Below are 25358 nucleotides of genomic sequence, written 5' to 3'. Positions count from 1 at the left end.
CAAGAGGAGGGGGGGTAAACTTCGTGAGCAGGAGAGAGAGGAGCCGAGGGATTAAGAAGAATAAATGGATTAAAATGGGAGGAGAGAGAAGGACGAAGATAAGGAAAGAAAAGGAGGAGTGAGGAACAAAGGAAAGAAAGAAGGAAACCCACCGTGGTTTGTGTTTCTTTCTGCAGAGCCACATCCGGACCGTCTTCTGCATCTGGATGCAGGCGCTGGTTCGATACAGGATCTTGTTCTTCACTGTGACAAACAGAAGAAAAGAAGCAGAACGAGATGGGAACTTTAACCTCAGAGCTGAAAGCAGCGAGGTCACAGTCTGCACCACGAGACCAAAACAACCCGACTTCAGCGTCCTGTAGGAAACCAGGGTTCCATGTTTGAGACAGAAAAGACCTCAACGCAGCAGACCCACAGTTTCCATTCAGAATCCCAATGTGCGGTTGGTTTATTCAGTCATTACCTCATTGGCTAACAACCTATTAGTCACGACTTCACAACACTGGACTCATACACAGTGATTTATGGGCTTTGTGCTCTTATTCCCAATAAGTCTCACAGCAGGTATCTCCTCATGTTTGATCTGGCAGATTTCTGCACCGGACGATGAAACTCTGAAGTGATTTGCGTTTCCTCCTGTTAGAAAAATGTGCAGAACCACCCTGAGCCCGGGTCTGTTTGAGGTTTCTTCCTGTCAAAAGGAAGTTTTTCTGTGCCACTGTCACCAAGTGCTTGCTCATAGGGACTGATTCTTGAGGTTTTCTCTGTATTATTGTCTTGACCTGACACTATAAAGCACCTTGCTGTAATTTAGGGCTATATAAATAACACTGAACTGAATCTATTGTAGTAAAGTTTCACTATAGAACTTTGAGCTTTTGCTGTCCCCGTCTTGGTGTTATGAAAGCAGACAGGACCTGACATGCACCACAAGGTAAGCCTTCCCTAAAGCACACATGAATTTCTTATCTATTTGGGTATAAAACATCAGCTTTTTTATCCAAAAGACCTGAAACGTGAGACCGAGGCCTCAGATCAGCAGAGCTGAAGGTCATCCTCCTGGAGACGCAGATCCAGAAGCTAGGTCCAGACTATGCGAGGTACAGGTCTGGTCAAAACCAGCAGGAAGCTTTCTTTTCTGCCCCATAGTTCAGGAGTAAATAATAGAAAAATCATAATAAGTTTACAGACTTTGTCCTGATAAGAAACGTTCCGCTGAATTCCTACAGAGCGATTTAAATTGAGGCGAGCTGCTCTCTGATGCAGTTTACCTTCTGTTGTTTGCAGAAATTCACGATTTCTTCACAGAGCAACATCATTTGTGATTCAGACCCACCCGTCTCCAAGTCTGTGACAGCACCGGCGCTTTTCTCCGTCCTCCCAATGAAGGAAGTTTGGATTGAATTGAAGTGAGAAAATTAAAGCGAGAGAGAGCGAGAGGAGGGGTTACGAGGGAGGCCCGAGGAGATGAAGTGTGAAAGATAAATAGAGACAGAGATCGATAACATCTCTGCTCGCTGCCAAATTCGTTTCATCTTGTTATGACCTCAGAATATGTAACTTCTACACCGTCAATAACAGGATGATGAATTAATGACTTTGCATTTAGAGAGCAGAGGACACCGGGCGCTCCTGCAGCCCACGAGTCAAAGTATTGTCTAACAGTTACGGCTGAAACATCCTCACGCCTCCTGGATCCATTTTTAATGGGATGGGTGATGTGCTTGGGTAGTTTTTGCAAATAAAGCTCGATCGATATGGAGAAGGAGAGAGAGAGAAACCCAAAAACGGAGAAGAGCAGGATAAATGGAGGCGGACACAGACAGAGAGGCAGTGACCGACGCTGCAGTGATAAAAACCAGCAGACAGACGGACCGCTCCTCCAAGAGCTCAACCCCACATTATCACAGCAGCCTCTGCTGCACATAAACAGCCAGTGGTTTGTTTTCCCTGCTCCGTGCACCTCCTGTTTGCGTGACGGGGCTCCAAACACATCTGCCTGCACTACACTGCGAGCTAAATGAGCAAGATTTATACGAGAATGACGCAAATCTGCACAAACCTGACCTGCTGCTGCCCCTGAAGGTCTCCTAAACGCCTTTAAGCAACAAAAATTGTTCTTTTTACTCAATGGAAAAAAAAAAAAACCCTGAAGGATTCTGATGACAGATCAACAGGTGCCTCTACTGCAGATAAGTATTCTGCATACACTCACAGAGGTGGTCAATGTGAGTGCTCAGCAAACAAGATGACAATGTCCCAAATGCAGACAGGAAGCTTTAAAATGGGACTTCATGAAGCAGTGGGTGACGGTGGCCACCTCCGTTCTGACTGGACTCACGACTCGTGAAGCTCTGAGTTACATCACTGTGTCAATTTGTCAGGTGACGCCATGCTCAAGAGTTTCCTGCCACACTGAAGGTGAAAACAACCCCCTGATTGGCTGGCGGTGGTTCCTGGAGGTTTCTCTCTCTCATCTGGTGCAATCGGTTGCAAAGAAGGTGCTTTCTTTGGTTTCTACCATGTTGCCATGGTTACCTGTAGTTTTTCCTGTCTGTCTGCAAATACTCGCCAACTACTGGAAGTTTTCACTTCCACATGTTGGCTTCAGCAGGCACAACCTTAAGTTTGAAGGGGAATCTTCTCCACTTCCAGCTGCACTACAGCTTGGAGAACAGCTGCAGAGTGTTTGAAGTCCATTGACATTCAGACTACATCTGCCCGTTCTTCCTAGCGACAGGTGGTTGCCGACGGTTGCAGACTTGTCTGTAGGAGTGTGTGACTGGATCCTAAATTATCACCATGACTGTCAAGTTAACGTCACGTGGGCAGTGCTCACGTGCAAAGACATGCAAAACCTTAATATGAAATTCTATGCCTCAGCAAGATAAAGGTCCCTGGTTTGATCCCGGGAGGAGGAACGTTGCATCAGGAGGGCACCCGATGTAAAAACCTAACAAGTCAAACGAGCAAAGCAACCTGCTGTGAACAAAGGAGCTTCTATGTATAGTTAAAAAAATCACATGTGATTTTGTGGTGGTTACAATAGAACCTCAGTGAGCCTATTTATTCATTTCCATCAGCTACAGTATGACCACTGAGACACCAACTGAGAGAACATAAAGCCAGTTATTCATACTGAAGATGCTTTTCTAACATTTCAGAATCTTAAATGGACGCACATTTTCAAACACTGTTAGATCATCGTCATGTTAAAGCTCATGATCGTGATGTAAGAGCAGACGTTGCGTACGTTTGATGACGGACAGAGCGCACCACTGGACCTTCTTCCAGCGGCTGTGGATGAGCCACTTGTTGACCTTCTTCACCAGCTCGGCCAGATGGTCCGGGTCCGACTTCATGATCTGGTCAAATTCTGCAAACTGGACAGAGACAAGAAACACGTGATCAGAGCAGTGATTGTCTTTGATTTTTACCCGGATAAACCTCGTTTGTTCTTTTAGCCATTTTACTGGGCAGTGTGCCTCTTCTTTATCAAATACTAGGCTTATTCCTCCGCTGAAAATAATCCCAAACAAATAACACATCATCATCATCATCATAGCCTTGAACCCTTGTCCTTCAGTCTTAAAAGCAGGTTTATTTTTCTGTTAGTGTGTTTTGTATCTCACTAAAGAGCAGCCAGAAGACCGGAGGTGTACGTTTATTCTAGCTCGAGTTTTCTCTGCTCCATTCATGAATGTTTTAGAAGTCAAGGATATCTCCCACGCTTTAATGCTCTCTAACCTTAACTGCTCTGGATTTATAAGGCTTTCGGAGCTCTTCTTTACGACTGTGCAACTGACGTTTGTTGTGATCGTGTCCTCCAAATGCCCCTGAACGATGAAAGAAACTGCTGAATTTCCTCCATTATCTGCTCAACATCTGTGTGTCCTTATTGTTTGTTTTCCAAATCTTGATTTCTAACAGCAGTGACACGCAGCCCTGCCAAACCCCCACCCGCCTCCGGGTTTCAGACGTCTGAAGCTTCACACCATCACATTAGGAGCTACACTGCCTCTGAGATGTGCAAAGATTACCAAGGCTGTGCTTCAAGCTTTGACATATAAAACTTACTTTTCTGCCACCTAACATTTGCTAAAACTGGAAGCCACAACTGTCGGTGGCTGCTCGCAGGTGCAAACAGTTATTCACGGGGACCATGTGATGTTGTGTCTACACTGGAGGGTGGTGTCGTCTTCAGAAAGCAGCCAGCGAAGACTTAAGTATTTATGTATCCCCCTGTCCTGCAGCTATACTGTCAGGCTTATAGTTTGTCCGGCATGTAGCGCTTCAAGGCTCTCTGCTGCAAATGTGTGCACTTTCATAAGTCCCTCCTGGAAGCCACGCGTCTGACCCAAATGTGATTAATTATTCATCTGGTGGAGAAATAAAAAACCCATCTGCTGGCTCTGGCGCTTCTTTAGAAAACCTCATCTAGTCTCACCTCGGCAGCAAAAGAAAACTAATGCGCTTTTCCTTTGGCTCTATTGTCTTTCTTTAGGTGAACAAAACCTATATTAGCCAGAGTGAGCAGGGAATAGAGCCTCACCTTCCCAGGCCGGAAGAACACTCTGGTCAGGCCGAACTTGTAGTCATTTTCATTCAGCCCCAGAGCTTTGAACAAAGCCTGCAACACAGATATGCAGGGCAGAGATAAACATGGGGATATAGCTCTGTTAAAATGATAACCACAAGAGCTCAGGGCCAATCCCGAGGGGCGGAGGGCTGACCTTGCAGAAGAGCCGCGGGTCGAGGCGGGTGAGCTTGGGAGGCATGTACTTCTGGTACATGTTGTAGAGCTCGTGGAATGGAGCTCGGGAGGGGAAACCGCCCTGCATCAGGTCCAGCACCGAGACCATACCTACAGACAAAAAAAAAGAGGAAAATATGATTTTACCAGACAAAAAAGTTAGAGATCCACTAACCGCACAGCCAAGAAAGGCAATGAAAAAAAATCCCTCAGAGTTAGCTCATGAGCTTTAAGCATTTTACTCCAAACCAGTAAATCATAAACCAAATATCTCAGTGGACGTCTGAAAAGACGTTTCTGCTGTTGGAACACGAAAAGACTGGACACGAGGTTTGCACTTGTACACATATAAGATAAATTAATTACACAAATACTCGATACCAAGGAGAAAAGGCATGAGTCCACAGTATGAGCTGCCCAGTTCTGCAGTTTTTATGCCTCCTGCTTTCACATCAAACAGCTCTGAGGACTACCTGCAGATAGAAACCCACCGGGGAGCTTCCTGTTTACACTAGCACCTCTAACAGCAGCTCTGAAGTGATGAAGAGCCAGTATCTGTAATCCCATTGCAGCCTCTTCACTCTCTTTGCTGTGTGGTGGATGGTGCGGAGCAAGTTGAAGTTTAAGAGTTTTATATTTCCTTCTGACATAGTGAAACCTTTTATTTCCTCCATCACATACAGGCTCAATAAAGTCTGGACTTCACTTGCATCCATGTACAGCTGATCTCTAATTCCCCCAAAGTCTTGTTTATACATTTTTGTTGTTTGCTGCATTCATTTTTGTTTCTGCATTCATGGACTTAACTGATTAATGTCACTCAGTTATTATTCACTCAATTATTCTCTTAAGCAGGTCCCCTTTTTTTAGCTGCAGCTAAAAAAGAAATAGAAAGTTACTGGAACACAGAGGAAGTTCCAACGATACAAAAACACAATATTTTTACTTCTTTATGCACACACAGGAGCACAGCGAGGACCAAGACCATCTTCCAAATTAGATAAATGACACCAGGAAGCCTGGCTGACCTCGAGGCTTGATGCAAATAGAAGTGACAGAGGGGAGGTCCTCGAGTTCATAGACAGAGCCGCATCATCGCAGGGCTCGAATGTGGATGACCTCTGACGATCCGACCATATTTAAAAGAGACCTACTCTTAAAAAAAGCATCAGTTATGAATAAAATTTAATCTGTGACCAATGTGGACATCTTTTCACTGAATTTGACTAATAATAGATTTAGATCATATCACATTAGGATTCATTATGAATCCATCTGGCAGCCGAAATAATCTCTTCTTTCTTCTAAAGAACCGATTATAAACATGAGAGTCTTACTTAAAACCTGACATGATCGCACATGATCGCAGAATTATTTCCATGGTTCAGAAACAAGAGGTTAGAGAAAAACTAACTAAGGAGTATCACTTTCAAGAGCTTACAACAAGGTGCAAACCACTGGTTACACTCAAGAGCAGACTTTATTAGAATTAGACTTTACCCGAAAACATCTAAAAGAGCATGTGTAGTTACAGTTTTATAAACTCAAGACAAACTTGTACCAGAATGATGAGAAGAGAGAAGCCTGGAGAAAGAACGAAACAGCTGATGAGCTGAAGAACATCTGTCAAACATGGTGGAGGTAATGTTATAACATGGGCATGAATGGTTGCCGGGGAAAGCAGGTCACTGGAGTTTATTGGTGACTGCTCATCAATGACTGCTCTGCTCACAGCTCATCCTGACTGCAGCAGGATGAGCTGTGAAGTGTTCAGGGCTGTACTCTCTGATCGGACAGAGCTTCACAAAACAGATGAATAATGACCCAAACAAACTGCAAAAGCAACCCAAGTCTGAACCCAACAGAGCAGCTTTGCAGGTGTTAAACAAAAACAGAGACCCAGAAACAGGCCTGCAGAGGATCTCAAGATGTCTACGGGTTCTAGACTTCAGGAAATCACTGACTGCAATAGATTTTTATCCAAGTATTAAAAGCAGTGCTTATATTTAAAATGATGTCAGACTAGCCAGTTAGTTTTGAGAAAATGTAGGACTTGTATAAAAACTTCTGTAATTCCTAAAAAAATGATGCAGTACTTTTGTTAAGCACCTTGAATTACAGTTGCAGAAAGTCTGCACTTAAGTCATAAACATCTTGAATGTTTGATTTGAAATCCCCTGTGGTGGTGTACAGAGACAAAGCTACAAAAGCTCTGTCATTGTACAAGTACTTACGGACCTGACGGCAGCTGTCAGGAAAAACAGGAACAATATAATTTCCAGAAAAACAAAACAGATGGCATTGTTATTTTTTTAGACACTGGATTGTGCAATCAGTTGTTAGACGTATGGGTAAAAATCAAAATACTCTCAGGTATACTGGCACAAAAATGGAAGTGAGCTTCGGCTGATCCCATTAATAGAACTTCCAAATAGAAAAAATTCAAAGCAGCTAAAGGCTGCTTAAAGAGCTTGGTCCAAACAGTCTGCGCATGCCAATTAGCATCCTTTATCAGACACTGCATATTCAGCTTTGTAACCCTTTCTGTCTGCTGCTTGTGCTGCCACAACTTCCCTCTGACACATTACATTAATGTGTTTATTTAGACCGCCTGTAAACGGAGATCATTTGCCATCTTTGAAGCATTGTTAGTCATCTCATTTTGCTCTGGAAGCTTCTATCAAAGGGCTCATTTTCAGGCCTCTTTCATGTCAAACAGATGCTGCTAATTGGCATTCATTCATCCTCTCTGCAGTATTTGTTAGTGTCCTTAAGTTGCTTTGGAGCTCATGACCTCCATCGAGTGTTTTCCACTGATTTTGTCAACCCCCTCCTCAGCATAAAGTACTCTCACAGCCACGTTAAATGAGTTAACAGTTCAAATCACAGGACGGCACAAACGCAGAATATATGGCTAAAAGATAAAATAAAGAAATAAAATGACAACACTGCGTTCAAACTGCATAAGACTGAAGCATGCACCAGAGGACTTTGTTGTATTTGCTATGACACACTGAACATAAAACATATTCAGAGCCACCACGATGTCGCTTTCTGGTTCGTGTATGGCTGTACAAGATGTTAGCCAATAAGCACAGACTAGCTATTCCCCCTCTGCCCTGCCATCCTCAGGGGAACAGATGTTTGAGGTGGATGATGAACACTGTGGCTCAGGCAGTTCAGATATATGAACCTACCAATTGGAAGGTTGGTAGACCGATCTCTGACAGAAGCTACGTAAGAACCGTTCGGTTTACGGTTCACACAGAAAGCACACTGGACCGTGCAGAATGACAGACGGCTGTAGGAGCACACTGTCTATGTTCTATCACGATGTGGTGGTGAGTGTTGTCCTCTATGTGGAGTTGTGCTTGAGCAGTAGGGCGAAAACAGCTGATGCCAAGAAAATGATCGGGAAGGCTGGTGTCAGTTCTGGAAGAGGAACTGGTGGAGATGTCTAAGAGGAGGTCACTGAAGATACTCAGCATCGTGGACGATCCAGGCCGTGCGCGCCTCACCGATTGGTCACCGCAGCAGTGAAAGGCTCAGTGCTGCAGGACTGAGCACGGCAGGAGATCCTTTCCAGCTGTGGCTGTTAGACTGTATGACTCCTCTTTGTTCAACCAGTTAAAACACTTTAAAAATCTGTACATGCACATCAGCACTCTGATATCATACTCCATCCATCTGTTCTTTACCAGATGGGAGGATTAGCACTATGGAATCCTCTATAATTTATTCCCTGTTATTGTGTTTGCCAACAGCATTATTGTTAGAATTACCAGTGTGCCACTTTGTGTCTGTTTGCACTATCGTACATACTGATATTTATATTTCTCTAACCACAGGAGTCGCCCCCTGCTGGTCATGCAGGTTTAAGGCACTTCTGAAATGGCTACGCCCATCTGTTCAAACCCACAGATATCACTGTTAAAAAAAAAAAAGACTCTCCAGCATTAAATATCACGTTTCCATCCTGTTAAAGAAACAGTTTTGGTTTCTACAGACTGGATTGTACAGACTAACCATGCAAAAAAAAATTTAATCTGTGACCAATGTGGACATCTTTTCACTGAATTTGACTAATAATAGATTTAGATCATATCACATTAGGATTCATTATGAATCCATCTGGCAGTCGAAATAATCTCTTCTTTCTTCTAAAGAACCGATTATAAACATGAGAGTCTTACTTAAAACCTGACATGATCGCACATGATCGCAGAATTATTTCCATGGTTCAGAAACAAGAGGTTAGAGAAAAACTAACTAAGGAGTATCACTTTCAAGAGCTTACAACAAGGTGCAAACCACTGGTTACACTCAAGAGCAGACTTTATTAGAATTAGACTTTACCCGAAAACATCTAAAAGAGCATGTGTAGTTACAGTTTTATAAACTCAAGACAAACCAGATGGGAGGATTAGCACTATGGAATCCTCTATAATTTATTCCCTGTTATTGTGTTTGCCAACAGCATTATTGTTAGAATTACCAGTGTGCCACTTTGTGTCTGTTTGCACTATCGTACATACTGATATTTATATTTCTCATGCAAAAAGTCTGTGCTTCAGTTTCTGTAGGTGTAATGTCAGTATTTTATTAATCTCAGCATCCAACGGAAAAATGGCGGGAGCCAAACTGCTGATGCCGCGGCTTCAATACTGCTTTATTGGATGTGTCCATCTTTTGTTTACAGTCTATGGTTTTGCTTACATTACTTCGTCCCAAAATAAAGAAAAAACATGCGTGAGGACATTCGCACAGCAGCGAGCATATCCAGCTTTGATACTGATATAATTTCAAAATAAGACATTTTAGGATTATTTTAACTTGAACCCTGGAGGTGCATCACTAACCGAGAGCAACAGAGACACTGCCTAGGTTCCTACTGTGTTTAGCCTACGCTCATGTCTCTGCTTTTTCATTAGTTTTCATTGATTAATAAAGCTGTGGTGATGAGTGACAATCAGCAGCACAAGACACCGTCCGGAGCCCGAGGATCAAATTCAAATCTTCCCCATCATTACCTTCAGCCCATCGACCGCGAAGCACTTTCTTCTGCTGAATGACTTCCTCCGCCCGCTGCCCCGTGATAAGAGAAGTTCCCTCTTGTGTATTCAGATAAAGCTGAAAGTTGTTGAGTGCTGGCCCCGAGCTGAACACAACTCATATCGGGCTTTCAGCTGTAATTGCTGCACGGCTTCCTGTTCGGGGATTTGATATCATCTTTAATTGAAACATCACCCTTCACAGCTACATGGAGGCAATTTTCAGAAGTGTGGGCTTTCACCTTGGAGCCCTTTTGGGGGGGCATGAAGGTATTAAAAGCTGATCCGCGCTTTTGTTTGAAGAAGAAAAGAAACCCTGAATCTGTGAGCCTCCCCTCCAGCAGCTGTAACACCACACGTGGTTATCAAGTCCTGCATCTAACTCGCCAGGTGTTTCACAACTTCAACGTGGACTGATTTACTTAAGCCCTCTAAGTCTATCTGTACTTTCTGCTCAAGGCAGCTCGGGTCAGACAACCCTGCCCCGTCTCAGGCTCAGATTAAATCTACATCTCATTTTCGGAGGTTCTTTGCCCCGGCTGTTGCTGAGCTTCCCATTTTGGGCCCTGACTGTGTCGAGCTGGTACACAGAGGTCTCTCACGTCTACTCCAGACCAACAACACTTCGATTCTCAGCACAATAAAACTGATAAAGAGCTCGGCGGGGTGCGGTATCTGAGCTCTGCGAGCATGAACCGAATCTCTGAGGATATTAAATCTAAACTCATCACTTCTTTACCTCCAAAGCCGAGGACAGGGAAGAGATGGGGGTGAATCTCACAGAGGGAAAAAGAAAATGTTTAAGAATAAGGCCACAGTAACAAGCAGGACCACAGGAAATACAGGCCATCTGGGTATGCTTAAAATACCGACTGGTTACAATTTACATTTACTTAAAAAAAAAAAGGCAAGAAAAAGTAATTAAAAGAATCAATTTAAAATCAACTTTTGTTCTCGTGCTTTAGTAAATCCTCTGTTATTTGCACTTTTCATGAGTTATCAAATCAAAGCTGCATCAAAAACACATTTCAAAACCTGAAATCCTTTTTAACACCTTTTTTAAAAATATAAATCTTTTAACGAAACACATCTGTCGCAATTTCTCTTCTCGCAGTGCCGCCGTGGAGGTTGATTTACTGTGTGGCTTTAAATGGGTGTTGGGCAATTAATCACAGTTTAATTTGAACTACGAGCGATGAGCTCCAACAATTAGGAAAACAAGATCATTGGCATAAACAAGCACTTTGTTGCACTCGTTTTCATTTGGAAGCTCCCATTTTGTTGTGTGTGTTATTAATGAAGCCATTCCCTTTACAGATGTGCAATAAAAAACAGCATCACTCACAGAAAACACATCACACATTTTTTCTTTTTTTAACCAGCCATCTTCAGGAAAAATGGCATCATTTTTTAATTTGATGGCAGTGAGATATGTTAAAGTGTGTAGCATCTCCGCATTTTTTACTAACAGCCTATAAATATCTGCACCCCCCAAACCATCAGAGATGCAGATTTTGAACTAAGTGTCGAAAATAAGCTGGATGGTCCCTCACGTCTTTGGTCTGCAGGCTGAGCGATTCATGTTTTTCAGATTTCAGATTTGGATTAATCAGACCTGCAGGACCTCCCCTCTGTCACTTCGTGCAGGATCAGAAAGTGTCGCGTCAGAGAGTTCAGGAAAAATCTTCCTGACTGTAAATCATGAGCTGGAGTTTAATGTACAGTATGGGAGCAGATCAAAGCTTCAAAATAAAATCAAAAAATAAAATCAAAGCGTCAGCCTTCAGAATAAAATCAAACCTGAAACAAAAAGCTTTCTGTTCTAAAATCTAAAATTAAATGCCGTTAATGTCCCAATTATTATTATTATTAAAAAAAGAAAAAATACAAATAAAATGACACCTCTAACATCCTAAAACCTGAACTGACTTTTAAAATGTGCCGAGCTGAGTTTTTCGCAGATGTGCTGCCAAGCTTTGTGTTTCTGTGAGCTGTGAACCTTTCGGGATGGTGAGGAGAGAGACATGTAGTCCCCGAGTTTGCCCTGAAGGCAGCACGCCTCCCTGCAGTGTTGCGTTCCGCGCACTGTGCCTGAGAGGAGTTTCTGCCTCAGAGGATAAAAACATGCAGAAAAGACAACGTGACAGCGGGAAGAGCACCGACCTCAGCTCGACTCTACGTCCGGTAAAAGGCACAGAGGGAAGAACAGGCCTCATACCTGCTTCATCCACGAGTGGCTTTTCCACAGGTGAGCTGGCATTTGTGGGGACGATCAGATCAACAGAGGTTCTAAAGAATTTCAGACGGTTTGTTTTCCTGATGCACTCTCCTGCTTGTATTACTGATGAAATCTGCAGGTCTGTGTAACCGAAACGAAGCTCTACCTGAAATCGTGTTCTCAGAGCACACCACGCCAAAATTATGGAAAAAATGATCACATTATTTTGGTTAGCAACTGTGTGTTACCTGACAAATATCATGCAGTGATCCTTCCAAGATGAGGGTCTCCTAATCACAACCTAATCACAGTCTGGCCAAAGGCGTATCACCTTTACTTGATCCTGACCCAACAGTGGGCGGTTTGGGTGCGTTTGATTTACAACACAAGACAGTGCGAGAGCTTTATTATGGAGATAAAGACAGAAAGCTCACCTTCAGCTGTTTTGTCACTTTTTAAACTCACTTTGTTTTCCTTCTGTCCAACTTTTAAACTCGTTTTTTAAATAATTCACAAACCTTGCTCTCACACCGTTGAACCCTTGTTATTTTCCCGCAGACTCGTCTGAAAAACAGCCTTGTTTGTTGTAAATGACGATGAGTCACTGCCTCCTTTTTGTCTCACCCTCTCTCTCTCTGGTTACATTTTTCCGTGTTTTTCGGAGATTTCGTGACATTTTGTTCTTATTTGCAGTCTCGGTGTCACCTGTAAAGGCGCTGCATGTTTTTTGTCATTTAAATAGGACAAACAGGATGTACTGATAACAGATGTGTGAAACGCGCTGAAGGGGAGATTATAAAATAGTCAAACAGAAGTTTGTTTCTTATCAACAGCTATGGACAGAAGGACAGATTTTTTTTTTTTATAAGTAAACAATCAGCCGTCTTTGGACGTCAGACCTACGCACTGCTATTTGAGGCACAGTTTATGGGAAAATCTCAACCCTCAGGCGCACAAACAGTGCCAGAACATTAACTTTTACTAACAGAGAGCTAATGTGAGGTTTTTGTTGGTGAAGAAAGAAAACTGTCCAAAAACCATAACCATTGTAATAATGTGCTGCCATTTATGAACTGCACAGTTTTCAGGCCCCTATTCTGTGGAACCAGCTTCCAGTTTTGATTCAGGAGACAGATACTATCTCTACTTTTAAGATTAGGCTTAAAGACTAAAGCGTATAGTTAGGGCTGGATCAGGTGACCTTGAATCCTCCCTTAGTTACACTTCATTAGTTATTATTCATCTCTGTCTCTCATCCACAGCATGTCTTTGTCACATCTTCCTCCCTCACTGCAGATGGCCCCGCCCCTCCCCGAGTCTGGATCTGTCGGAGGTTTCTTCCTGTTAAAAGGGAGTTTTTCCTCCCCGCTGTTGCCAAGTGCTTGTTCATAACAGGTCATCTGATTCTTGGGGTTTCCTTTCTATTATTGTAGAGTCTTGCCTTACAATACAAAGTGTCTTGAGGAGACTGTTAAGTCTAGTAAAAGTGTTCAAATGCTAGAACCACGAGGCCCTGACATGTTTTGCTTCTTCAAAAAGACAGAATAGACAGGAAGTGATGTTAGAAGTGAAATGACCTCACTTCCTTCCAGGTGCAAACATTAAAATCAGAGTGTGCAGGAAACACTGACCAGAGCACTGCAGCTGGGAGAGGATCTGAGCTCCTTCAAACTGGTGACTGACCATCTTCAGGTTCGGCTTAATGCAGCGAATAAAACTGGAGCCCTGGAGGAGGAGGAGTTGGGGGGTAAAGAAACCAGAGCGGAGAAGATGAAACAAGTTATTACACCAACAGCATGATCCACAACCTGCATCACAAATTCATGACATTCATCATATCGGGCTCAGGATGTGATGCACGGCGCCGAGGGGCAGGGGAGGTGGGGACTGCGAGATGTACGGACAGGACGGCTTGCAACATCAATCATGAAAACAAAAGAGGAGCAAACACTGACCGTGCTGCGGAGCTTGTCCAGGAGAATATTCAGCTGGGTCTGCGGGAGACAGAGGAGGGAGACGCATCATCACTTTTATTCAAACAAACTGAGAAAACCTCAAGAGACAGGCAGACACACAATCGCCCGACATCCATCATGTGACTGCAAAACCGGGTACGGGTTATTCCACATCACATCCCAATATTTTCCCAGTCAGGTCGTAAGAATGCACGAGGAGTTGGTTCAAAATTGCTCCTTTTAAATCATTTTTCCAGCATTTCTGAGCCCTCATAGCTTCACGAGGACAGGAGATCCACGTTACATGTTCAGGGAATATAAACATGTTCAAGTCCTGCTACAAACTTCATTGTTAAAGCCAAAGTCTGGTTTCTCCAGTGAACATCACTATCATGTGATGTATCACGCTGCTACTGTGGATGTTGATCTGCTTTCTGATAATTGACTAAAGAAAGCGTCACAAAGTGCTTTTACTTCAAATTTCAGGGGTTACATGACCATGTGGGATAGGAGGTTGCACAATTTTAGCGTGACAGTCACATCAGACCTTCAGTCCATAATTGGCTGGTTTAGGTGGGATGTACCGCCTGAACCTGCACCTTCCTCTGAAAGCTAGCAGCTGTGCATCCACACAAAGACGAGTGCCGAGGAGATCAGATTTGGCTAACTGGGCTGCAAACAACATCCCAAAATCCCTGAAAGCAGCACATTTGTCCATCTGCAGACTGCTGCTGCTGTTAGGGATAAAATGATTAAATAAAGTTGTTTTTTATGATTTTTACACATTGCTGTGCGCATTAAAGAGTTGGCACTCCGTGTAATGAAGGTCAGAAGCTTCATTCAGCGCTATGACTGAATTGAATTATCGTGATTGACATGTAGAAGTTCTGAGGGTTTTGCAAAACATGCTTACACATCATGCTGGTTAAAAGTCAGGAGGATATTTTCTGGGCCTACGGAGTCCAAAGAGAATGTCCCAAACTTAGATAATAAGTAGAATTGGTAGAATGACATTTACAGTCAAAGCTAGGCAGGGAGGCATCTTTTCTCTGTTTTTCTAGGAAGAGGAGCAGATACAAGGTAAAATCGTGATTGGAGAGAGAAGAAGATTCGCAGGGAGACGGCAGGACCGCCCTGTCTGCAGGCAGCGCTTCTGATACGGAACCAAAACCTTTGTAAATCTACATTATCGGCATATTTGTACCCAGTAAGCTGCTGGGTGCAGTTTCTGATCAGGTCTCTACCTGTTTGTTCCAAACAACAGTCAGAGTTACAAACCAGCACAGAAATGGATTCAGAGAGGGGAAACTTCTCACTAATGCTTGCATTATTAAAGCTTCTTGTAGCTTTTCTTGACGTGACTGTGGACACGAGGAGCATCTGTGAATGTAAACATATGCAAATGTAAATGATGTATACTGATTAGGGGGTATAATGGAAGACAGATGAGTGCACAGTGAAGCCAAGCAAACAGTGACAGATTGTAAAGGACGGCCCGCTAACGGCAATTAACACCACAACAATGTCCTTGTTTGTCCACTAATGTGTTTGGCGGACACACAACGGCCAATCCAGGCTCGCAATGACACCCTCGGCCGATGTGGCAAACACTGTCATATACGAGCAGGAAGCTGTCTTGAAAACTCGATTTTTTTTCTCACGCTTTCACAAACTGAGCACCACAATAACTACAGAAGAAGAAGCTCTGCAGGCTGGTGAGCCTGACCAGAGAAGCAGTGCAGGGCTGAGGAAGAGCACCAGATATTTATTTTTAAGCATTTTTAAGGTCATGTGATGCGGATGAGGACACATGACGAGGACAGGTAGGGTTAGAGTTTAGTGAAAGCATGGACCCATCTCGCCTTGTATCCACTCTTCAGACTGATGGTGATGCGATAGTGCAGGGATAGTTTCTTGACCCTTCATTATTTAAAACCCAACACCTTTTTCTAGGACCCTGCTGGTTAAGTTTCGGAAGCATTGTATTAAAAGTGCTTAAAAAATTATTTTGTCAAACTTTCTAAAAAGCCACTGCAGCAGCTGTGCAAATTACGTTTAAGGCTGATTGGAAAATCATCAGTTTTGCAGGTTTTGGTGATATAATTAAGTAATGACAAACTGCAGTGATGAAAAAACTAACTCACCATGTCTCCCTTAAAGCCACGGCACAGGTAAGGCTAAAAAAAGCACGACAGCTTGAAAGCCTTTCCATCCATCTGCTTACTGTAATTGCTTGTGGAATTAACACAGTCATATACTTGAAGATGCTCTAATAAAATGATGGACTTGGCCTTCGCCTCATCCATTTTCTCGTGTGAGGACGTATGCGAGTGTGTTACGGCTTACATAACTCCCTTTTATCTGCAGCAGCCTACATGTGCTGACGAAAAGCAGCTGCGCGGAACAAAAAGCAGAAGAATGCACGGCCAGCCGGCCTCCACTCCATTTAAAGGTTTAAATGTCTGTAAAGCGTTTATGATGTTATTTACATCTGCTCTCTCAGTCATGCTCATGCGAGGCGACAAACAGCCGCTAATGCAGTCGGTGCGTAAATCTGACCCGGTCAGGTCTGCTGCTGCACGATGACTTTGTAATTCATAACAGAGGAGCATGCAGATGATTCGGAGGCAGGCAGGTGAATTATCAGCCATGTCTGGATGAGCCTTTGGAGCAGGACACCTTTGTTATGATGTATTTGGTCACTGAAGTGGGGCAAAGCCACGGTGTCTGGTTATAATGAAAACCTGCACGGATCACAATCTCCCCTCATCGCTGCAGCTCCAGGAAGCAGCGTCTCCATCACCTCCACCGTCTCGGATTTATCACTGCTCATTTTCCCCACCCCGCTCGCCTCTGCGCCCACGGCTCGCCTGCCGTCTGGGTCCTCCGGTACACCTTTTGAACCGTAATCATAGCTCGAATAGAGAGAGGGGGCTCAGGAAGGGGAGGAGGAGGAGAAGCGCCGGGATGAGGAAAACACAGAACACACTAACACACGTAATAACGACTAAATCCAGTCTGCACGGAGTCGAGTTAAACCCTCTCGAACGACCGCGGGATGTTTTCGCTGGTGCAGCGGCAGACAAACATGACTTGTTCTTTGTTTTCCTGAAAGCATCAGTTTAGTTGATCTTCCACGCTGGACATTCACGGTTTTCAAACATTCTCCTCGTGCGTCACAGAAACAGTGCAGCCTGAGGCACATCCCCAAATCCAAAAGCAATAAACCCACAGGAAACACTGACCTTCATCGGACAGTTTCAGCTGGTCAGCTGACCTCACCTGGCTGAGAATATAATCCATGTGCACCAACGAGTTTGATATAAATGGCGCTACATTAGAAAAATGTCTGCTTCATGTAAATACCTTATCACATCTAAATTTGAAGTGTATATTTATCCTCACATGCTTTTAAATTCGCTGCTGTTCTGTGACTCATTATTGTGGGAACTTTTCACACAGCCTCGTTATGGAGAGCCACTTTTCCTAAAAAGTACTCAGCTGGACAGAAAACCAGTGGACCAATCCTGAAGAGTACTGGCCCAATTCAGTCAGCAGACTATGATTAAAAACACTTACTGTGAGGATGACTACAAATAAGAAGATATGCCTTCAGTTAACTGTGACAGAGTCTACCAGGAATAACACCTGAAGCTGTTTTCTGACATATTTTATGCCTACTTATAAAACATAATGACTGGATGTGCAGCAGAAATCAGTGATTTGGTCTCTGTTCATGCAGCTACCCTTGGAAAAACCTGGAAACTGTTCTAATGGTTGTCAAACTACGTCTATGTTCATCTACACTGAGGTGTTAAAACTTGGCATTAAAGGTCAGGGGAAGGTCTTCAAACGTCGTCTCCATGGGGTAAAGCATTAATATTGTAAAAAAGGGTCTACTTCATCCCAAACTATGATTGTTTTATAAACTTAAACAAACAGGAAGTGGAAATCAAACTTAAGATCAGTCTCATGCAAGACTCCTTACTCCTCTATACAAGGCTCATTGTAATGGCCGGCAGATTCTTTGGTACCGACTGTACTTCATAATAATCCTTCATCACTTGAATCGGCACCACTTTTGGATAACTTATTAAGAATTTAGACAAACAGCTGATGCTCAAATCCAAAGTATCGAGCTGACTCCACACCTCCCGTCTTATTGGTTTGTCATTAAACAACAAGAAAACCGGCCACAGTGAACTCGTCCCTGTGCTCTTCAAAGCTAGAGCACTAAAATTCACTGATCATAACATTTTATTACAGAAACTAGAAGCTGTTAGAAGTTAGTCTTAGAGTTCCACAGGGCTCTCAACTAGGCCCAATACTTTTCTCATTATACATACATTCTTTGCTATGCAGATGACACCCAGTTTTACAAATCTGTGAAGAAGGATGACACAAATCATTGAATTAAACTACAGACATAAAGGCCTCAATCCGCTGTAATTTTCTACTTCTAAATTCAGAAAACAAATGATGTTTATTCTGCTTGGCCCTAAAAATGGCATTACGCTGACCTCCAGCAACACCGGGTGTGATTTCTGACAAGGACATGTCCATTAGCTTACAAATTAAATAACTAAGAACACCTTATTCAGCTAATGCTGAAAAACTATTTTATGCATTTATTACTTCGAGGCTGAACTATTGCATTTCATTATCAGGCTATTCTGAAAGCTGCCAAATGTAAATTAAACAGTGCAAATGACTCCAGACCTTCTTTTTCCTTAATTTGTCAGGAAATGGAAAGAAACGAGGCCCCTCGTGGAAATGAAACTCTTATCAGTCAATTGTCCAATTAATTTTAAGCCTGGAAAAAATGCAGGGCTAGGTTATAAATGGCCTCCAGTAAACACTTTTTCCCTCTTGTTGTTGTTTCAGACTTTTGCAACATAGGACTGTTATGAATGTTGGAGGACCTGTTGATATAAATCATATCACTGTACACATGAAAATTAATTTATTGCGTTCCCGCGTCTTTAATTAAAAAAAAGAAAAGAAACAAATCCTTTAACTGTTTGTACTGGACACCTCGCTGCTCTCTGGCTTTGACCCTGTTAAATACACCTGGCCATCACTACCTCAGGTTATTATTTTTTTCTCCATTAAATATATATATTTATATATTTTAGGAGGGATGATTGAGTGGAGCCAGGCGCTGTGGTTTTTGGCTCACCTTGCCTTTGGTTAGGTGACACATTAGAGCGCACATCAAGGTGAGAGGCTGAGCTGGATGAGTCACGATGGAGGAGAATAAAAATCCTCCGTTTATAACTCCAGCTGACAGCAAAGACGTTGCTAACTCTGTGCTCAGGGTGAAAGAGAGACGCTCATCTGACTGTTTTTAGGTGAAAAATTATGTTCTTGATGAAGATTTCATACATTTAGTTTGACTCTTTGTACCTACGGGACCTCGCAGGTGAGCCTGAGCGCTGTCGGCTTTATTATTGACTCTGTGGAACAATCAGTCAGACATGTATATAATGAGGCAGACTAAACATTTAGGAACTATTCTGCTTAATGGACTAGAGTAGAGTAGCTTTGCATGATTCACAGTAATCATCACGATGATTTTAAAGCATTTAATTACCTTAAATTTTAAAATGACATTTTAAGACTTTTTAAGGATGAGTGAGAACCCTTGAATGAGCCTGCTGGCCTCTGGATTTGTGTATATCTGTATATATTTGTGAATTTGCAGCTCAAACTCTGAAGCTCACGCTGTGCCCACTTAAGGTTGAGGAGTAAAGAATAAGGGGAGCAGATTGTAGGATGAAAATGGAGGGCGAGGAGCTCAGCCGAGATGAAAAGAGTGATTTCACATGGTTTGGGCATCTGACCAGAAACACCTCCTAGGTGAGGTGAGGTGCTTCGGGCATGTCCACCTGGAAGAAGTCCACGGGGCAGGCCCAGGAGATGCTGGAGAGAACACACTGAGGGTATTCTGTCAGCCCTAAAGGGCTTATTCGAGCGATCTGTACTCTCACACCAAAATCTGAAAAGTCTTCAAATTAGGCCCGAGTTTTCCCAGCTCAACCAGTTAGGAGCTCCTTTTAGCCTCAGGGTGTTTTGTGTAAGCTGACAGAGGCCTGCATTTTTGATAGCTACATAACAAGTTTGCAACATTGCTTGTATGAGATCATCCTAAACTAAACATGCAGACGCATTTAGTAAAGAAGTGTGAGTATGAACTGGCCGGGGCCCAAAGCGGCGCCTGAGCAGACTGGACAATGAGCCGTGATCTGAGGGGATGAAGTCTGGAGCACATCTTTAATTCAAGCCATTAATGAGGTGTAGCAGCTCTTTTTTTTTTGACAGACAGGACGTCTTCATCAGAGTCAGACGAGCCAGTGGTGGCAAAGACTTTTAATTAGCCTCAGCCTGTTTAATAGCTACATCTCCACAGAGCAGTACATGTCCTGGTGGTCATAAATATCTACAAGTATTTGTATCACACATCGCATCTTGGATTGGAGCATTTTAGAGGTTTGAAAAGTTTGAGTTTAGGATTAAGCATCTGCTGATTTATATTACACCTGGAAAAACTGCAGGAACTTTTTATGCTTTGATCCTAAATTTATTCCTGATTAATAACATCTAAACATGCATGCACAGATCACACACATCTGATCTCAAGCCAAAGTTCTCCTCTGCCCGGTGCGTTTTTTGCTGCTCACCTTAAACTTGTTGCCGACGCTGATGAAGCTGAGTTTTCCGGCCTTCTGCTTCACGTCTTTGCTGTTGTTGGAGTTCTCGAACAGCTCGCGGACGAAGCGATCCTTGGACTCGCTGACGAGACACTCCAGAGACATGTGCAGGGCGTCGTTGTTCTTCTCCACAAACTTGGTCTGAAAGGGAAACATTTCAGCGTGAACGGGGCGCTCGGTTCGAGTCTCTTCTTTTTGTTCCCGTTTCTGATACGCCTGCTTAACTGCAAAAGGAAAAATCTCTACACGATTTTATGACTTGAATCTCTCTGCAGCTACGCTCGGTATGTTTTTAATACTCTCATCTCAATGATGGCACGCTTTCATGTTAAAAGTTTAGTTTTCTGCAGTCGAGTGATCAGAGAAAAGAAATGATTCATTTTGAAGACGCCGCAGTGTGTTCTGGTGACGCACCGTCTCGTAGCACACGGCTCCTGCAAAGTGCCTGATGATAAATCCTTCATCGTCCCTCACGTTCCTGTGGACGGTCAGCTTAGACTTCCTGGGTACCTGCAGGACACACACACATGCACCTGATCACGGGTATAAACACACACACACTAAAACTCTGCAGACTCAGCAGAGTTCATGCATGCTTCCCATTTACGATGGAAAACTAATTCCCAGTCCTGCCAATCACTCACTGCTGGGAAGATTAAGATTTGATGCCAGTAATTTAACCGTCAGTGAGATCACATCACTCTGAGGCTCCACGTCACTCCACTGAAACTCAAAACTTCAAGTCAATATCAAAAGTTCCCATTTTTTGTGTTTATCAATATCATCAATATTATCCAAATTATCAATAAAAGCTTTAAAATTAAGGAGCCATGGTAGAAGGTGAAGCTCCTTGTTGATAAGTTATTGTTTAATACTGCAGATAAAGTGCTCCTCGGCTAATAATCTTTAGTGGCGATAAATATCAGAGCAGTGAGTCCATCATCTCGTGTTCAGGCTGTAGTGCCACCACCTTTAAATGCAGTTGGTGATATCAGCTGTTCTGCTCTGCAGCATCACTGAACCTGCGTGCAGGCACAGGTAACAGATTTTCACCTGCTGCAGGTCTTCAGACCCAGGTGGAAAGTCTAAATATTTACTCATTGAAACATGTCAATGTGAGAACGAGCAGCTAGTCTTTGTCTCAAAGTTTTTTTGGCTGCTATTTGGACAGAAGCAACAATTTCAGGACTCAGTTTGGAGCCATTTTCACATTTACATATAAAGAATTAATTGTTGGGACACAAAATGAGGTGAACCACTTGGGATTTCTATTAATTTTAATAGTTCTTTTAGCAGCTTGTACATTTACAAAGCCGAAAATGAAACTAGAACTTCCTTTACCTGAGAGATAGAGGGAGGAAATAAGGCACTGTGTATAATCTGTAGTCTCTCAGCCTGAATGCTGCCCAAGAGGCCAAAACAGGGAAAATAAGGTCTAAATAGGCCTTGCAGCAGATTATTTAGAGGAATGGGGTAAAACAAGGAGTCTCAGACAAACATGTCAGCATATAAATCAGCTCCTCTCACAAGTTTTTTCTGAGTCTAAAGATTAAACTGAAATGATTCAGAGAGAATCTCCTGAGTTTATCAAACATTCCCTGAGTCCCATAAAAGCCTCGCATTAAAAGTGGCACGCTTCCCTGACTTTCCTTCCTTTGTGCGGTCACTTACAGTCAGGCGGAAGTGGTCCTTGTGTTTGTTGTGAACGGTGTCGGTAAAGTGCTGGTCGCTGGGTTGAGGTAGACGGTTCTCTTCGTCCAGGATGTCCAGGATGCCGACTACCTTCGCCTCCACCAGGTCTGCGGGGAAAACCGTGACAAGCATGAGAAAAATAAACGCTGCGTGTCCTCTTAATGAAGCTGCGGCGGATCACCCCGAGGCTGACAGGCTACGCGACCGATTGAATCACAGAGGGTGCGATGTAGGCAAATTCAAATTAAAGTTTAATCGAATGGGAAGAGGCGTGGAGATTGTAACAGTTTCTCCTTGACCTGATCTGACTTGAGAGGTGATGGGGACCTAATTTACCAAATCATAATTATTATTATTGCATTAGTGCAGTTTAGTTCTCTCGGATGGTGCAAAAGTGGTTTTTATTTTATTAGTTTAACATCAAATCCTTCTCACTATTAAAAGTCATTGACCCATTTTAAAGAGAAGAGCCGCGGCTCAATTTAAGGACGTAATGAGCTTCAAGCTCCTGATGACAGAGACTGGGACACCCGAGGACTCACTGCTTACTTCCTGTTTTGTGCTGTGCACCAACTTTTGCTCCTTTCTCCTACAAAAGTATCAAAATCTAACGTGATGAAAGTTTGATGCATTTTTATTTCTGCAAGGTCCTGACATGGAAATGTTAAGTAAAAAACAGTTTCTCTGCATATTTAAGTCAAAAACAGTTGTAAGTATAAAAATAAATGATTAAGTCTCGTCGTTGGTGAAGCCCTCTGTGTGACTTTGAGAGATCAAAGCTGTGAGTTTTACAAAGACAGATTCTTTTTTTGAACCATCCTGGGTTGTGAGCATATCTGATCACACCAGGAGAGACGTGAATGGTTATTTAAACAATCAGAGAGAGCATAAGGATAAATAGAAGCTTCCGGTTACTATACAGTATATTACACAGCTGAACCTGGAGTTGTGGTATTGTTTTATTTCTGTGTACTGAGCTTAAAGTGGACGTTTCCTTCTTGTTCTGGTTCCACTGAGAGGTGTTCATGTTAAAAATGAGCAAAGTTTCACATAAAGAGATCACCAAACCTCAGTTTCAGAGAACCTTTTCTATTCTTGTATCTGTATGATGTCATAGAGTGGGGTCATGTCAGGCACAGAAGCCCCCCCCCCCCTTAAGTAATCCACCTGAAGAATATCAGTCTTTGTAAGGACATCTGTGAAGGTTCTCAGTCATCCTGGTCATGGTCGTCTCAGGTGCTTGATCTGAAGGCAGCTGTTCTTAAAGATGTTCCATCGCTAATCCAAGAGACTTATGCAGGTCTCAGGTATGTAACTTCTAAGGTGCAGTCAGGAGATGGTCCTTAGAGTTTTTACGGCTCTCTATCATCACGTGAGCTGTTGGGGTCACGTGATGATAGTTGAATCTCTTGTGATGGGTTCTCAAGACTGTGTTATAGGAGGCTGACAGGTGGCGTCATAGGCCACCACTTTTGTTCAGTGATGGAGACAGATGGATTCCTTTACTCAAGAAGCTGAAATGTCTACAAGAACCTAAAAACCAACTATTTAGGAAGCTAATTTTTAACTTTTAACAGCTCCTCTAAAAAATAAGAAGCTGGAGAAAGCAGCTTCCCTTTAAATGTTCTGAATTTGCTACAGATCCTACTTTCAAAATGTTATTTTAAAGATTATTTTAACAGAAAGAAGAAAATAAAGGAAGAAGGTGAGGTCTGCAGTGACCGACAACACGCCTATGAAGGAAAAGCTGTCAGCGCTGAACAAACAGCCAGCAAACTGACAGAAAACTGAGGCGCAGGGGAGGAAGTTTACGTGGGATGACTGACTGATTCAGAGGATGACGTGGGGGATTGTTTAGAAGATATGATTACCTACCTACGTGAGCTTTAGCAGTCTTTTTCAGTAATGTTTCCTGACAGGAACTGACATGCTGCACAGTAGAGGCTCTTTGATGGAGACTCCTACTCACAAACTATTCAGCAAATGAAGGTCAGCAGAGCTTCGAGCAGCAAAAACCTCGGGAGGCATCCCGTCATCTGCCCCTCCATTGCTCAATCCGTCCACCTTCTCTCCATCACAGGAGACAACCAGCAACGAACAAAAGGTCACATGGCTGCACGAGTTAATAAAACCTGAATGAAGTGAAAGTAACGCTTCGAACAAACTTCTGTGACGTTAAAGAACTTTTTAATAGTTCCCACTCCTCCTCCTCCTGTTTGTTTCCATCTCCGCCTTGTTCTGTGTACAGTCACGTGGCCGCTGCTTGTACAAATGTAATTTTCTGCTACATCAACTGTGATTTTTACGTCCCCTGAACAAAGAGGAGCTTCTCCTTTTATAACACGCAACGGGAATCCAAACCAGCAAACAAACAACCGCGTTTCAGTAATCTACGAGCCAGCGAGCACAGCCAGCCTCCCGCCTCCCTGCAGCTCGTTCTGCTGTAGTTAAACATCTCATACTGAAAGCACAGAAAGCATCATTAACCTCCTTCCCCTTAGATTGCCCCGTCACATCAGTCTCCCTCCATGTTTATGTCTAACTATTAAGACACATTTCAGTCATGACAGGAGTTCACAGGCTTCGTCGTTCGTCCTCTTTGCGGTCTGTGAAGCGGCGCCGAGGCTCGGAGGTCAAAGTGAAGAGAGGCAGCTCTCCTAAAACTGAGGGTGATGAGCACTGAGGTGGATAATGAGCAGCTTTTACAGGACAGTCTTACATATAGGGCCGACATATAAATACAAAACCAAGGAACCTGGAAACTGGTAGAACAGAAAGTTTGTTTGTTTTTTTACTTAAAATTAAGTGAAGCTCTTTTTCTTTCGCATACAATAAAATTTCATGAGGCCTAGCTCTCCTTTAATACGGCACACTGCAAATAAACAATTTCATTTTTAGGCGACACCTTAGTGTTTGAACTAGAGCTGTCTTTTTCAGTCTGATGTACCCAGTCCACATCAACACATCCCCATAGACTGT

The 25358-nt window shown here is 43.0% G+C and overlaps 1 protein-coding gene across 5 annotated transcripts in view; it reads right to left on the bottom strand.

Moving 5' to 3' along the window:
• The window catches only part of LOC134642647 (unconventional myosin-VI), a 147583-nt gene that overhangs the window by 45458 nt on the left and 76767 nt on the right, over positions 1-25358 (bottom strand). For all 5 annotated transcript variants that reach the window (XM_063494532.1, XM_063494534.1, XM_063494535.1 and 2 more), the window contains exons 16-24: positions 22359-22486; positions 21102-21197; positions 20658-20828; positions 13978-14016; positions 13654-13747; positions 4734-4864; positions 4553-4630; positions 3254-3383; positions 153-243 (exon numbers count right to left, since the gene is read on the bottom strand). In XM_063494532.1, coding sequence (XP_063350602.1) covers positions 153-243; positions 3254-3383; positions 4553-4630; positions 4734-4864; positions 13654-13747; positions 13978-14016; positions 20658-20828; positions 21102-21197; positions 22359-22486 — 958 coding nt within the window. The remainder of the gene's footprint in view (positions 1-152; positions 244-3253; positions 3384-4552; positions 4631-4733; positions 4865-13653; positions 13748-13977; positions 14017-20657; positions 20829-21101; positions 21198-22358; positions 22487-25358) is intronic.

The sequence above is a fragment of the Pelmatolapia mariae genome, linkage group LG15 (genome assembly GCF_036321145.2).
Source record: "Pelmatolapia mariae isolate MD_Pm_ZW linkage group LG15, Pm_UMD_F_2, whole genome shotgun sequence".
Taxonomy (NCBI): domain Eukaryota; kingdom Metazoa; phylum Chordata; class Actinopteri; order Cichliformes; family Cichlidae; genus Pelmatolapia; species Pelmatolapia mariae.
The sequence above is the reverse complement of the archived record's forward strand: the minus strand, read 5'-3'. Positions and strand labels throughout refer to the sequence as shown.